Source organism: Oncorhynchus mykiss, chromosome 19, assembly GCF_057628025.1.
Source record: "Oncorhynchus mykiss isolate SJ-2025 chromosome 19, ASM5762802v1, whole genome shotgun sequence".
In the NCBI taxonomy this organism is placed as follows: domain Eukaryota; kingdom Metazoa; phylum Chordata; class Actinopteri; order Salmoniformes; family Salmonidae; genus Oncorhynchus; species Oncorhynchus mykiss.
The window spans coordinates 2,438,425-2,451,756 of record NC_143040.1 but is presented as its reverse complement, the minus strand read 5'-3'; the positions used below and the strand labels follow the sequence as shown (position 1 = coordinate 2,451,756).

At 42.5% G+C, this 13,332-nt stretch overlaps 1 protein-coding gene across 1 annotated transcript; it reads left to right on the top strand.

The window, feature by feature from the left end:
• The first annotated feature begins 214 nt into the window (after positions 1–214).
• LOC149974653 (uncharacterized) lies at positions 215–10,764 on the top strand. The gene is made up of 12 exons (XM_090209857.1): positions 215–314; positions 451–1,006; positions 1,591–2,138; positions 2,931–2,968; positions 3,611–3,675; positions 3,795–4,009; positions 4,198–4,454; positions 5,154–5,288; positions 5,420–5,552; positions 5,654–5,683; positions 7,026–7,308; positions 8,850–10,764. Exons 1-12 carry the CDS (start codon positions 215–217, stop codon positions 8,854–8,856), a joined length of 2,367 nt encoding a protein of 788 aa, XP_090065983.1. The 3' UTR covers positions 8,857–10,764.
• Positions 10,765–13,332: the final 2,568 nt, after the last annotated feature.

The window sequence follows — 13,332 nt, the reverse complement described above, 5'->3', positions numbered from 1 at the left end:
TAGGATAGAATTCCTGTATGTCTCTGTTCTGTATGCAGTAGGTAGGATATAATACCTGTATATCTCTAGTAATGAACTGTACTCCGTTCTGTATGCAGTAGGTAGGATATAATACCAGTATGTCTCTAGTAATGAACTGTACTCCGTTCTGTATGCAGTAGGTAGGATAGTAATGAACTGGGATAGCGCACCAGAACACAACAATATGGTTTAAATGTTGACTGCTTTATTAGGTCTTTGTCAGTCAATAACCTGTTTCTCCTACAGTGTGGATCATGGTGGAGAGTGCAGGCTGAAATCAGGGCCGAGGAAATGTAAGTCTCTTCAATCCTAATTAACTGAATACTCAGAACTATAGTAACATAGTAACCAATCAATACTTGTTCTGTACCTACAAAACAACATTTTATATGAAGATGTGGTTTGATTAAACTCTCCTTTTGTCTACAGATGCCTGTCATCTCACCCTGGACCCAAATACAGCACACCCAAACCTGAGACTGTCTGAGGGGAACAGGAAGTTGAAACGGGTGGTGGAGGACCAGCATTATGAAGACCATCCAGAAAGATTTGACTTTCATCCCCAAGTTCTCTGCAGAGAAGGCTTATCTGGAGGTCGTTATTACTGGGAGGTGGAGAGGGATGGTGACGGGGCTTTCATTGGTGTGGTGTACAAAGGAATGAAGAGGAAGGGAGGGAAGATTGACCGTAGGATTGGACACAATAAGGAGTCCTGGTGTTTAGTCTGCTATGATAGTGCTTATAACTTTTACCATAATGGAGTCATCAGATACAGTCGACCAGATACTTGTCCTGTTTCTAAGAGAGTTGGAGTGTATCTGGACTGGCCAGCTGGTACTTTGTCCTTCTATAGTGTGTCCTCCTCTGGTACAGTGACACACTTCTACACAGAACACACCACATTCACTGAACCCCTCTATCCTGGGTTTATAATGTACTCCTCCTCATTGACCCTGTGTCCGATAGATGACCAACACATTCAGAGGTGAGTCATAGCGATGATTTATAATTTGTTTCCTCTGGAATCATTTCTACAATTATATTAGTAGTAGTGGTGTGTATTAATGTGTTCTGTTGGACCTACAGACAGTTAGATTAGTAGTAGTGGTGTGTTGTGTTCTGTTGGACCTACAGACAGTTAGATTAGTAGAGGTGTGTTTTAATGTGTTCTGTTGGACCTACAGACAGTTAGATTAGTAGTAGAGGTGTGTTTTAATGTGTTCTGTTGGACCTACAGACAGTTAGATTAGTAGTAGTGGTGTGTTTTAATGTGTTCTGTTGGACCTACAGACAGGTAGATTAGTAGTAGTGGTGTGTTTTAATGTGTTCTGTTGGACTTACAGACAGTTAGATTGTGCCTAGTTAAATATCACCATCAGTATTGACTTTATGGAAGGTGACATAGTGGGTTATGTCACATTTAGGCAATGCACCCTACATAGGGACCTGATCTGTCACCCTTTATACACCCTTTGTACTGCTTATGAAGACTGTATGTATGCTATATCAAGCCTTTATAAGTTGTATTTAGTTTAATCACAGTCTATCCTTCTGCTTTACCAACACCAGAGACCATGGTGGAGAGAGTTGGATCAAGTCTGGACCTGAGGACACCAGAGACCATGGTGGAGAGAGTTGGATCAAGTCTGAACCTGAGGACACCAGAGACCATGGTGGAGAGAGTTGTATCAAGCCTAGACCTGAGGACACCAGAGACCATGGTGGAGAGTGTTGTATCAAGCCTGGACCTGAGGACACCAGAGACCATGGTGGAGAGAGTTGGATCAAGCCTGGACCTGAGGACACCAGTGACCATGGTGGAGAGTGTTGTATCAAGCCTAGACCTGAGGACACCAGTGACCATGGTGGAGAGTGTTGTATCAAGCCTAGACCTGAGGACACCAGAGACCATGGTGGAGAGAGTTGGATCAAGCCTGGACCTGAGAACACCAGAGACCATGGTGGAGAGTGTTGGATCAAGCCTAGACCTGAGGACACCAGAGACCATGGTGGAGAGAGTTGGATCAAGCCTGGACCTGAGAACACCAGAGACCATGGTGGAGAGTGTTGGATCAAGCCTGGACCTGAGGACACCAGAGACCATGGCTTAGAGAGTTGTATCAAGTCTGGACCTGAGGACACCGGAGACCATGGTGGAGAGTGTTGTATCAAGTCTGGACCTGAGGACACCAGAGACCATGGTGGAGAGAGTTGTATCAAGTCTGGACCTGGGGACACCAGAGACCATGGTGAAGAGTGTTGGACCAAGCCTGGACCTGAGAACACCAGAGACCATGGTGGAGAGTGTTGGACCAAGCCTGGACCTGAGGACACCAGAGACCATGGTGGAGAGTGCTGGACCAAGCCTGGACCTGAGGACACCAGAGACCATGGTGAAGAGTGTTGTATCAAGTTTGGACCTGAGAAATGTGAGTGTTATCTGATAATTGTTTATGACTCAAAATATTTTTAAAGCGTTCATTACAGTTGATTCCCAGGCAAGGAACTAATCATGATCTATTTGGTCAAAACAAAATTAAAGGTAGAGTCAGCGATATGACGTAGATGCACAAAGGTAACAGCATAGTGGGTCAGCATCTTGCTCATCACAATATCTGTGGTGCTTCTCGTACATCATCATTTAGCTGACTCTACCTTTAAGCTCTCATCCTAGAATCTATCAGAAATCAGGCCCCCAACATCTACAAAACATGGACCAGAACGATGTTGTTTCCTGCTTCCACAAACATTAATTAATATAACACTTATGTCAGATTATGGTATGCTAATGAGTGTACATTCTGAAACTGTTGCTCACTTATATTCATTTTTATTACAATTCTATTTAATGATTATTAATTCATTATTACATGAGATTGTCCATTTTAAATAACTACTTTTGCCTTCAGGGATTCCTCAGACCTGTAAGACTTGTGACCATGTTGAGGTAAGTAATAATGTCAATTCTTACTTTTTACATACCTGCAGGAGTCAGGCACAGACTCAAAGCCAGGTGTGTACTGACCAACCATTCATACTGGGATATAGACAGTCCTGGGTTCTGCTTTAGTAATATAAACACAGTCTCAAAGCCAGGTGTGTACTGACCAACCATTCATACTGGGATATAGACAGTCCTGGGTTCTGCTTTAGTAATATTAACACAGTCTCAAAGCCAGGTGTGTACTGATCAACCATTCATGCTGGGATATAGACAGTCCTGTGTTCTGCTTTAGTAATATAAACACAGTCTCAAAGCCAGGTGTGTAGTGACCAACCATTCATACTGGGATAGAGACAGTCCTGTGTTCTGCTTGGAGGCATGCAGGACTTTAGCTGTTGTCATAGTTTGTCATTAGACAGTTTAATTGATAAATCACCAGCATTCCATGTAACATTGAATAAATACATTAGATTTGTTACTTAGCTTAATGGGCCAGTTTCCCGGACACATTAAGTCTAGTCCTGGACCTTATAGAACTTTATATTGAAACTTCCATTGAGCATGCTTTTTAGTCCAGCACTAGACTCAATCTGTGTCCAGGAAACAGGCCCCATATGTATTACTGACATGCTTGTCCTTGTTCAGAACTCCACACACTGGCATCAGATTGAACCCTTGACTTCCACTGTCCAGGGAGTGACAATGTTCAGGTAAAATAACTACTTTTAACATTTCATTCCAATTGCTAGTGTATTTCCCCATTACCTTTGGGAATAGTCTTCTAATCCAACCTCTGACCCTCTCTACCACATCTTGTTGTTGCCAAAAGGCACAGGACACCCAAAGGGAGTTATGAGTGCACAGTGTCTGGGCTCCGCTGGCTGTGTGAGAGAGATGTCATTCTGAAGTATCACTTCAGGAACTGGGAACCCTACAGTCAACTTCTGAAAGACATGCAGTACACACAAGGTGGTCCATTGCTGGACATCACTATGGAGTTAGGTGAACTGGAGGAAGTTCATCTGCCACACTTTGTCTGTTTAGGTAAAACCACATAGATTTAGTATTCAGAAAGACATTTCCATGTAACTGAGTTTCACTTCCTGAATGAATGAATGAACTGTTCTGGGAGTTTGAGTTTACTGTGATCTGGTACTGCATATTCTTTGTGTTTTAGTTGGATGAATAATACAATATTTGTCTTTCTGTCTCCTTTTTATTGTGTTGTTCAGGGACCAACCCTTCCCTGAGGAATGAGATGAAGATTCTTCATGTAGAGGAACATGGAGTGTCTTTAGAGGAAGTGCATGAAGTCACCAGATTCCATGTTAAGATTCTCCATCCCAAGTTCTCACCTATCTCTGTTATACTGAGATTACTGTCTTGGAACGTAGACGTCCACTGTGACGTGGTCCTCTACATGGCAGTAAAAAAGTCAACAGTCATTTCAAGGCTGTACCTGCTCCTCAGAAACTCCAGTCAGAAAGAGGTGAGCCACTATCACTGAAGTGACAACAGTATGTTGAAACTTATTAAAGGAAAGCTGATAGTTTGTTGAAAATCTCTAGATTACAACGACAACATGCAGCTCTGTGAGAAATCTATTTCTGTCTCGTTCATTTGAAGAGCCAGTAGACGGCACTCTTCCCTCTGGTCGAAGGAGAACCCAATGCCCCTGGGCAGTGAAGGGGACATTGCCCTGCGTAGGGCGCTGTCTTTCAGATGGGACGTTTAACGGGTGTCATCTCCATGGTCACTGAAGATCCCATGGCACTTATCGTAAGAGTGGGGATGTTAACCCCGGTGTCCTGACTCTCCATGGTCACTGAAGATCCCATGGCACTTATCGTAAGAGTGGGGATGTTAACCCCGGTGTCCTGGCTAAATTCCCAATCTGGCCCTCATACCATCATGGCTACCTAATCATCCCCAGCTTCCAATTGGCTCATTTTCCCCCTCTCCTCTCCCCTGTAACTCTTCTCCAGGTCGTTGCTGTAAAAGAGAATCTCTTCTCAGTCAACTTACCTGGTACACCTTTAAAATGATATCCTGGTAAAATAGAGATCGTAAAGCAAAAAGCATACACATTTTTTGTTGTTGACAAAAAGGGATTGCTCAGTGAGCTGCATGTTGTGTGAATTACGAGACTACATTGTTCTGACTGACTACTACATTGCTCATTTTGTAGGCTGTTCAGGAACGGGAGAAAAATCAGGTGTCCAAAGGATTTTCAGAATTCGTCCTGTCAAGTCCAAACGGGTCCTTAAAGCTAAACAGTTGGTTTGCGTTCAAGAATCCCCGCTCCACTTCCATCAATCCAGAGGTGTAGTTTTATCAGGCTGAGGACATGAATCTGTCATATTGTATATGAATAACTGGAATATCATTCTATTTCACTATTTCTCTCTCTGTCTGTCTGTTGTCTCAATCGTTGCACCATATGGCCTCCTACAGAAGATTCAGCTGTTACCTGCAGACACCACACCAAGCTGTTGTCAGATGATAATGGGAAACACAGGGGTGGACATTGAGATGGAGTTAATCGGGGATGATGAGAGGACAGTATGGAAATCAGTGGTATCAAAAGGTAAGAAATACTGGACATGAACAGTATGTCAATCATCAATGTCCTTTTCTAACAGATGCTATTAAAGTGTTTTATGATATTTTATCTTGTTTGTTTTTCAGATGTGTACAGCAACGACTCTCATCCAACATGTAGGTTTGTTTTTGTGGACGAGGTTTATAAAATGGGTTATAGAGCTAACATCTCTTCAAGTTGGGATGAAGGACACTGATGAAAGTCTTCATGAGTCGTGTTCAGTGGGGTGATGAAGGTCTTCATGAGTCGTGTTCAGTGGGGTGATGAAGGTCTTCATGAGTCGTGTTCAGTGGGGTGATGAAGGTCTTCATGAGTCGTGTTCAGTGGGGTGATGAAGGTCTTCATGAGTCGTGTTTAGTGGGGTGATGAAGGTCTTCATGAGTCATGTTCAGTGGGGTGATGAAGGTCTTCATGAGTCGTGTTCAGTGGGGTGATGAAGGTCTTCATGAGTCGTGTTCAGTGGGGTGATGAAGGTCTTCATGAGTCGTGTTCAGTGGTGTGATGAAGACCTTCATGAGTCATGTTCAGTGAGGTGATGAAGGTCTTCATGAGTCGTGTTCAGTGGGGTGATGAAGGTCTTCATGAGTCGTGTTCAGTGGGGTGATGAAAGTCTTCATGAGTCGTGTTCAGTGAGGTGATGAAGGTCTTCATGAGTCATGTTCAGTGGGGTGATGAAGGTCTTCATGAGTCGTGTTCAGTGGGGTGATGAAGGTCTTCATGAGTCGTGTTCAGTGGGGTGATGAAGGTCTTCATGAGTCGGGTGCAGTGGGGTGATGAAGGTCTTCATGAGTCGTGTTCAGTGGGGTGATGAAGGTCTTCATGAGTCGTGTTCAGTGGGGTGATGAAGGTCTTCATGAGTCGTGTTCAGTGGGTGATGAAGGTGTAATGATATAAATACTTACAAAGTTACTGTAAATGAGGCCTTGTCTTTGTAGAAAGTTGAATCTGTGCTTGAAATGCGATACTTGACTGAGGGACCTTCCAGCTGTTGTATGTATGGGGGACAGGTCCAATTTGACATTACGGAGTATTTTCAGTAGACTGTTGACAAAACATTACAATTAAATCCATCTGAATCCCACTATGTAACACAATAGAGAAATCCAAGGGGTATGAACACTTTTGCCAGGCTCTGTATGTTATGTAGAATAGACAATCGTGTCAGCCAGGGTAGGTGTCAATTCCAAATAAATCAGTCAATTCAGGAAGTGAACTGAAATTCCAATTCAATAACTGGAAAAGGGCATCTACTTTTTACTGTCAGTGACTTCTCAATAAACCCAATAGGAATTTCATTTTTATTTTTTGACTGACTTCAATTGGAATTGCCTACAACCCTGGAGTCAGCTCTATTCAAGAAATGACTATCAGAGGAATGGTAACTGGAGAGACTGCAAGATGTAGAAACAGCTGCTGTTAACCCTAAAACCATATTAATTTAATTGACCTCCCCTTCAGCATTAACACTCCTTGGGATTCCTGCTGAGGAGTTTCTGAAGAAACACAGGGCTGAACTCATTCAGGGAGTCAAAAACACAAATCCAATAGCAGATGTTCTGCAGTCAAAATACATGATTGGTGATGAAGAGTACTCCAGAATAAAAGCTGAAACAACTGAACAGGAGCGAATGAGAGAACTACTGAACGCAGTCCTCCCTAAAGGACCAGAAGTGATGGGAGCTTGTCTCAAAGCTCTTAGTGAACATGAACACCATCTTGTTAAGTACTTGAGTGAATCTAGGTAAGACCGGTTTCTTTTTCTCCCTCCCTTGAATATGTGGAATGATTAAATATAGGACAAATAAAAACATAGCTACCCAGATCAAAGAGAAAGTACTTTTCAGAATGGAAGCATGTTTTTGTGTTGCTGCCTGTAATAAATGTATATTTGTATAGTTCTGTCATAGGAACATCATCACATCATTATCTCAGGTGTATCATAGGACCAAATACGCAAATCATTATCTCAGGTGTATCATAGGACCATCATCACATCATTATCTCAGGTGTATCATAGGACCATCATCACATCATTATCTCAGGTGTATCAGGACCATCATCACATCATTATCTCAGGTGTATCAAGGACCATCATCAAATCATTATCTCAGGTGTATCATAGGACCAAATACGCAAATCATTATCTCAGGTGTATCAGGACCATCATCACATCATTATCTCAGGTGTACCATAGGACCATCATCTCATCATTATCTCAGGTGTATATCAGGACCATCATCACATCACATCATTATCTCATAGGACCATCATCACATCATTATCTCAGGTGTATCAGGACCATCATCACATCATTATCTCAGGTGTATCGTAAGACCATCATCACATCATGATCTCAGGTGTATCATAGGACCATCATCACATCATTATCTCAGGTGTATCATAGGACCATCATCACATCATTATCTCAGGTGTATCAGGACCATCATCACATCATTATCTCAGGTGTATCAAGGACCATCATCAAATCATTATCTCAGGTGTATCATAGGACCAAATACGCAAATCATTATCTCAGGTGTATCATAGGACCATCATCACATCATTATCTCAGGTGTACCATAGGACCATCATCTCATCATTATCTCAGGTGTATCAGGACCATCATCACATCATTATCTCAGGTGTATCAAGGACCATCATCAAATCATTATCTCAGGTGTATCATAGCACCATCATCACATCATTATCTCAGGTGTATCATAGGACCATCATCACATCATTATCTCAGGTGTATCATAGGACCATCATCACATCATTATCTCAGGTGTATCAGGACCATCATCACATCATTATCTCAGGTGTATCAAGGACCATCATCAAATCATTATCTCAGGTGTATCATAGGACCAAATACGCAAATCATTATCTCAGGTGTATCATAGGACCATCATCACATCATTATCTCAGGTGTACCATAGGACCATCATCTCATCATTATCTCAGGTGTATATCAGGACCATCATCACATCACATCATTATCTCATAGGACCATCATCACATCCTTATCTCAGGTGTATCATAGGACCATCATCACATCATGATCTCAGGTGTATCATAGGACCATCATCACATCATTATCTCAGGTGTATCATAGGACCATCATCACATCATTATCTCAGGTGTATCATAGGACCATCATCACATCATTATCTCAGGTGTATCACAGGACCATCATCACATCATTATCTCAGGTGTATCATAGGACCATCATCACATCATTATCTCAGGTGTATCTCACTCCTCATCCTTCCCGTTTTGTAGCACCTAATCTGAAGATGCTGAGGCCTGTCTTTTAGTCTGTGGACAAAGACACTTCTCCACCTAATCTGAAGATGCTGAGGCCTGTCTCCTAGTCTGTGGACAAAGACACTTCTTCACCTAATCTGAAGATGCTGAGGCCTGTCTCCTAGTCTGTGGACAAAGACACTTCTTCACCTAATCTGAAGATGCTGAGGCCTGTCTCCTAGTCTGTGGACAAAGACACTTCTTCACCTAATCTGAAGATGCTGAGGCCTGTCTCCTAGTCTGTGGACAAAGACACTTAAATTATTGTAATGTAAATGTTTATGTTTGTGCTATTATTTTAACAAATGTCTGTGTTTTATTCATGTGCTGTTCTATAAACCAATGTGTGTTCATTAAGTGGCCGACTGTACAAATCCTCACTATCAGTAGCTGTAATTTGGCAGTAAGGCCAGACGTTGGTTTGAGAAGGAGAGATCTCAGTTTCAGTTTAGAGAGAAGAAGACTGGTGACGTGTTGGTCTGTCAAATGCTATGAACCAGTATTGGTCGGTCACATGAATGGAACAAAATGGTAATGAATCATGAATAAATGATAAATATAATATAATAATATATCTGTGTATAGCATATACAACAGACAACTGCTGGGTCTGACCAGGTAGAGATCCTGATTGATATGGGCACTATGGTTTATTGAGTTGGGTCTGACCAGGTAGAGATCCTGATTGATATGGGCACTATGGTTCATTGAGTTGGGTCTGACCAGGGAGAGATCCTGATTGATATGTGTACTATGGTTCATTGAGTTGGGTCTGACCAGGGAGAGCTCCTGATTGACATGTGCACTATGGTTCATTGAGTTGGGTCTGACCAGGGAGAGATCCTGATTGATATGGGCACTATGGTTCATTGAGTTGGGTCTGACCAGGGAGAGATCCTGATTGATATGTGTACTATGGTTCATTGAGTTGGGTCTGACCAGGGAGAGCTCCTGATTGACATGTGTACTGTGGTACATTGAGTTGGGTCTGACCAGGGAGAGATCCTGATTGACATGTGTACTGTGGTACATTGAGTTGGGTCTGACCAGGTAGAGATCCTGATTGATATGGGCACTATGGTTCATTGAGTTGGGTCTGACCAGGGAGAGCTCATGATTGACATGTGTACTATGGTTCATTGAGTTGGGTCTGACCAGGTAGAGATCCTGATTGACATGTGTACTATGGTTCATTGAGTTGGGTCTGACCAGGGAGAGATCCTGATTGACATGTGTACTATGGTTCATTGAGTTGGGTCTGACCAGGGAGAGCTCATGATTGACATGTGTACTATGGTTCATTGAGTTGGGTCTGACCAGGGAGAGATCCTGATTGACATGTGTACTATGGTTCATTGAGTTGGGTCTGACCAGGGAGAGCTCCTGATTGACATGTGTACTATGGTTCATTGAGTTGGGTCTGACCAGGGAGAGATCCTGATTGACATGTGTACTATGGTTCATTGAGTTGGGTCTGACCAGGGAGAGCTCATGATTGACATGTGTACTATGGTTCATTGAGTTGGGTCTGACCAGGGAGAGATCCTGATTGACATGTGTACTGTGGTACATTGAGTTGGGTCTGACCAGGGAGAGATCCTGATTGACATGTGTACTATGGTTCATTGAGTTGGGTCTGACCAGGTAGAGATCCTGATTGTAAATGTTATTCGAACATCACATATAAGATGCAGCATTATTTGGTGAATATTTGTTGTGCATTTTGTTGTAGAGAATTCCCGCTAATACTAGCTAACAACTTACTGTGTCTGGTGGGGGGGGGTTCGTATATGTTGTACAGTGTGTGAGTGCAGAGTTGGATGGTGAGCCCTGCATTGACGTGCTGTTGTGCTGTTCCTAACAGAATACATCTCCATGACTGGTGCTACAAGTTGGAGTTCGTGTCGATGATTGATTGTTACACAACGCAAGAAGAGGACTGTTACAGTGGATGGTGTCAGATATTGAAAAAGAGGTGATAGTGTCAGATATTGAATAGAGGTGCTGGTGTCAGATATTGAATAGAGGTGCTAGTGTCAGATATTGAATAGAGGTGATGGTGTCAGATATTGAATAGAGGTGCTGGTGTCAGATGTTGAATAGAGGTGCTGGTGTCAGATATTGAATAGAGGTGATGGTGTCAGATATTGAATAGAGGTGCTGGTGTCAGATATTGAATAGAGGTGCTAGTGTCAGATATTGAATAGAGGTGATGGTGTCAGATATTGAATAGAGGTGCTGGTGTCAGATGTTGAATAGAGGTGCTGGTGTCAGATATTGAATAGAGGTGATGGTGTCAGATATTGAATAGAGGTGCTGGTGTCAGATGTTGAATAGAGGTGCTGGTGTCAGATATTGAATAGAGGTGCTAGTGTCAGATATTGAATAGAGGTGATAGTGTCAGATATTGAATAGAGGTGCTAGTGTCAGATATTGAATAGAGGTGATAGTGTCAGATATTGAATAGAGGTGATGGTGTCAGATATTGAATAGAGGTGATGGTGTCAGATATTGAATAGAGGTGCTGGTGTCAGATATTGAATAGAGGTGCTAGTGTCAGATATTGAATAGAGGTGATGGTGTCAGATATTGAATAGAGGTGCTGGTGTCAGATGTTGAATAGAGGTGCTGGTGTCAGATATTGAATAGAGGTGCTGGTGTCAGATGTTGAATAGAGGTGCTGGTGTCAGATATTGAATAGAGGTGCTAGTGTCAGATATTGAATAGAGGTGATAGTGTCAGATATTGAATAGAGGTGCTAGTGTCAGATATTGAATAGAGGTGATAGTGTCAGATATTGAATAGAGGTGATGGTGTCAGATATTGAATAGAGGTGATGGTGTCAGATATTGAATAGAGGTGCTAGTGTCAGATATTGAATAGAGGTGCTAGTGTCAGATATTGAATAGAGGTGCTGGTGTCAGATATTGAATAGAGGTGCTGGTGTCAGATATTGAATAGAGGTGCTGGTGTCAGATATTGAATAGAGGTGCCAGTGTCAGAAATTGAATAGAGGTGCTGGTGTCAGATATTGAATGGAGGTGCTAGTGTCAGATATTGAATAGAGGCGCTAGTGTCAGATATTGAATAGAGGTGATAGTGTCAGATATTGAATAGAGGTGATAGTGTCAGATATTGAATAGAGGTGGTAGTGTCAGATATTGAATAGAGGTGATAGTGTCAGATATTAAATAGAGGTGCTGGTGTCAGATATTGAATAGAGGTGGTAGTGTCAGATATTGAATAGAGGTGTTAGTGTCAGATATTGAATAGAGGTGATGGTGTCAGATATTGAATAGAGGTGATAGTGTCAGATATTGAATAGAGGTGATAGTGTCATATATTGAATAGAGGTACTAGTGTCAGATATTGAATAGAGGTACTAGTGTCAGATATTGAATAGAGGTGCTGGTGTCAGATATTGAATAGAGGTGATAGTGTCAGATATTGAATACAACCAAAAGGTTGTATTTGTCTCACTCATTTGTGGTTTGATGTGTAAAAATGTAAACATATCTACAAATAGAGGACCATTAGGACAATTCAAGTTGATTCATCAATGACAAATATACTTCATATTAGTAGTCAATACTCACCAATAAGCCATCCGTCCTCAACAGCTCCCTCCTGTAGGCGGAAAGGCCAACACTGTTCTGAAGAACGAACAAGTCGTACTTTCTACCTGGCCACCACATTCAGCAGCGTCTTTTACACATAACATTACCTATCATCACCTTCACATTAAGAGTAGAAACCTTCTCTGTTCACATGGTCTATCACCTTCACATTAAGAGTAGATGTCTTCTCTGTTCACATAGTCTATCACCTTCACATTAAGAGTAGAAACCTTCTCTGTTCATATAGTCTATCACCTTCACATTAAGAGTAGAAACCTTCTCTCTTCATATAGCCTAGTTGAACTCGTTTTTGGATGGTGCTCTTATGGCGATGTGGCTACCGTCAATTTCTCCATTCGTATTTGGGAACCCATTGATTGCAAAGAAACCCCTCTTAACCTGTTGCGTGTGTGAGATGCCTCTGTCTGAAAAGTTCCCCTTGCCGCCTCTACACTCTAACCACTAGGCTACCCTGCCGCCTCTACACTCTAACCACTAGGCTACCCTGCCGCCTCTACACTCTAACCACTAGGCTACCTGCCTCCTCTACATTCTAACCACTAGACTACCTGCCTCCTCTACACTCTAACCACTAGGCTACCTGCCTCCTCTACGCTCTAACCACTAGGCTACCTACCTCCTCTACACTCTAACCACTAGACTACCTGTCTCCTCTACACACTAACCACTAGGCTACCTGCCTCCTCTACGCTCTAACCACTAGGCTACCCTGCCACCTCTACACACTAACCACTAGGCTACCCTGCCGCCTCTACACTCTAACCACTAGGCTACCCTGCCGCCTCTACACTCTAACCACTAGGCTACCCTGCCGCCTCTAC

What these genes read in the sequence shown, in the direction of transcription:
- LOC149974653 (XM_090209857.1), top strand. Translation starts at nt 215, where the DNA reads ATGTTGACTGCTTTATTAGGTCTTTGTCAGTCAATAACCTGTTTCTCC. An exon ending in GAAATCAGGGCCGAGGAAAT is followed by an intron (nt 315 to 450) that starts GTAAGTCTCTTC and finishes TTTTGTCTACAG; the next exon opens with ATGCCTGTCATCTCACCCTG. An exon ending in GATGACCAACACATTCAGAG is followed by an intron (nt 1,007 to 1,590) that starts GTGAGTCATAGC and finishes TACCAACACCAG; the next exon opens with AGACCATGGTGGAGAGAGTT.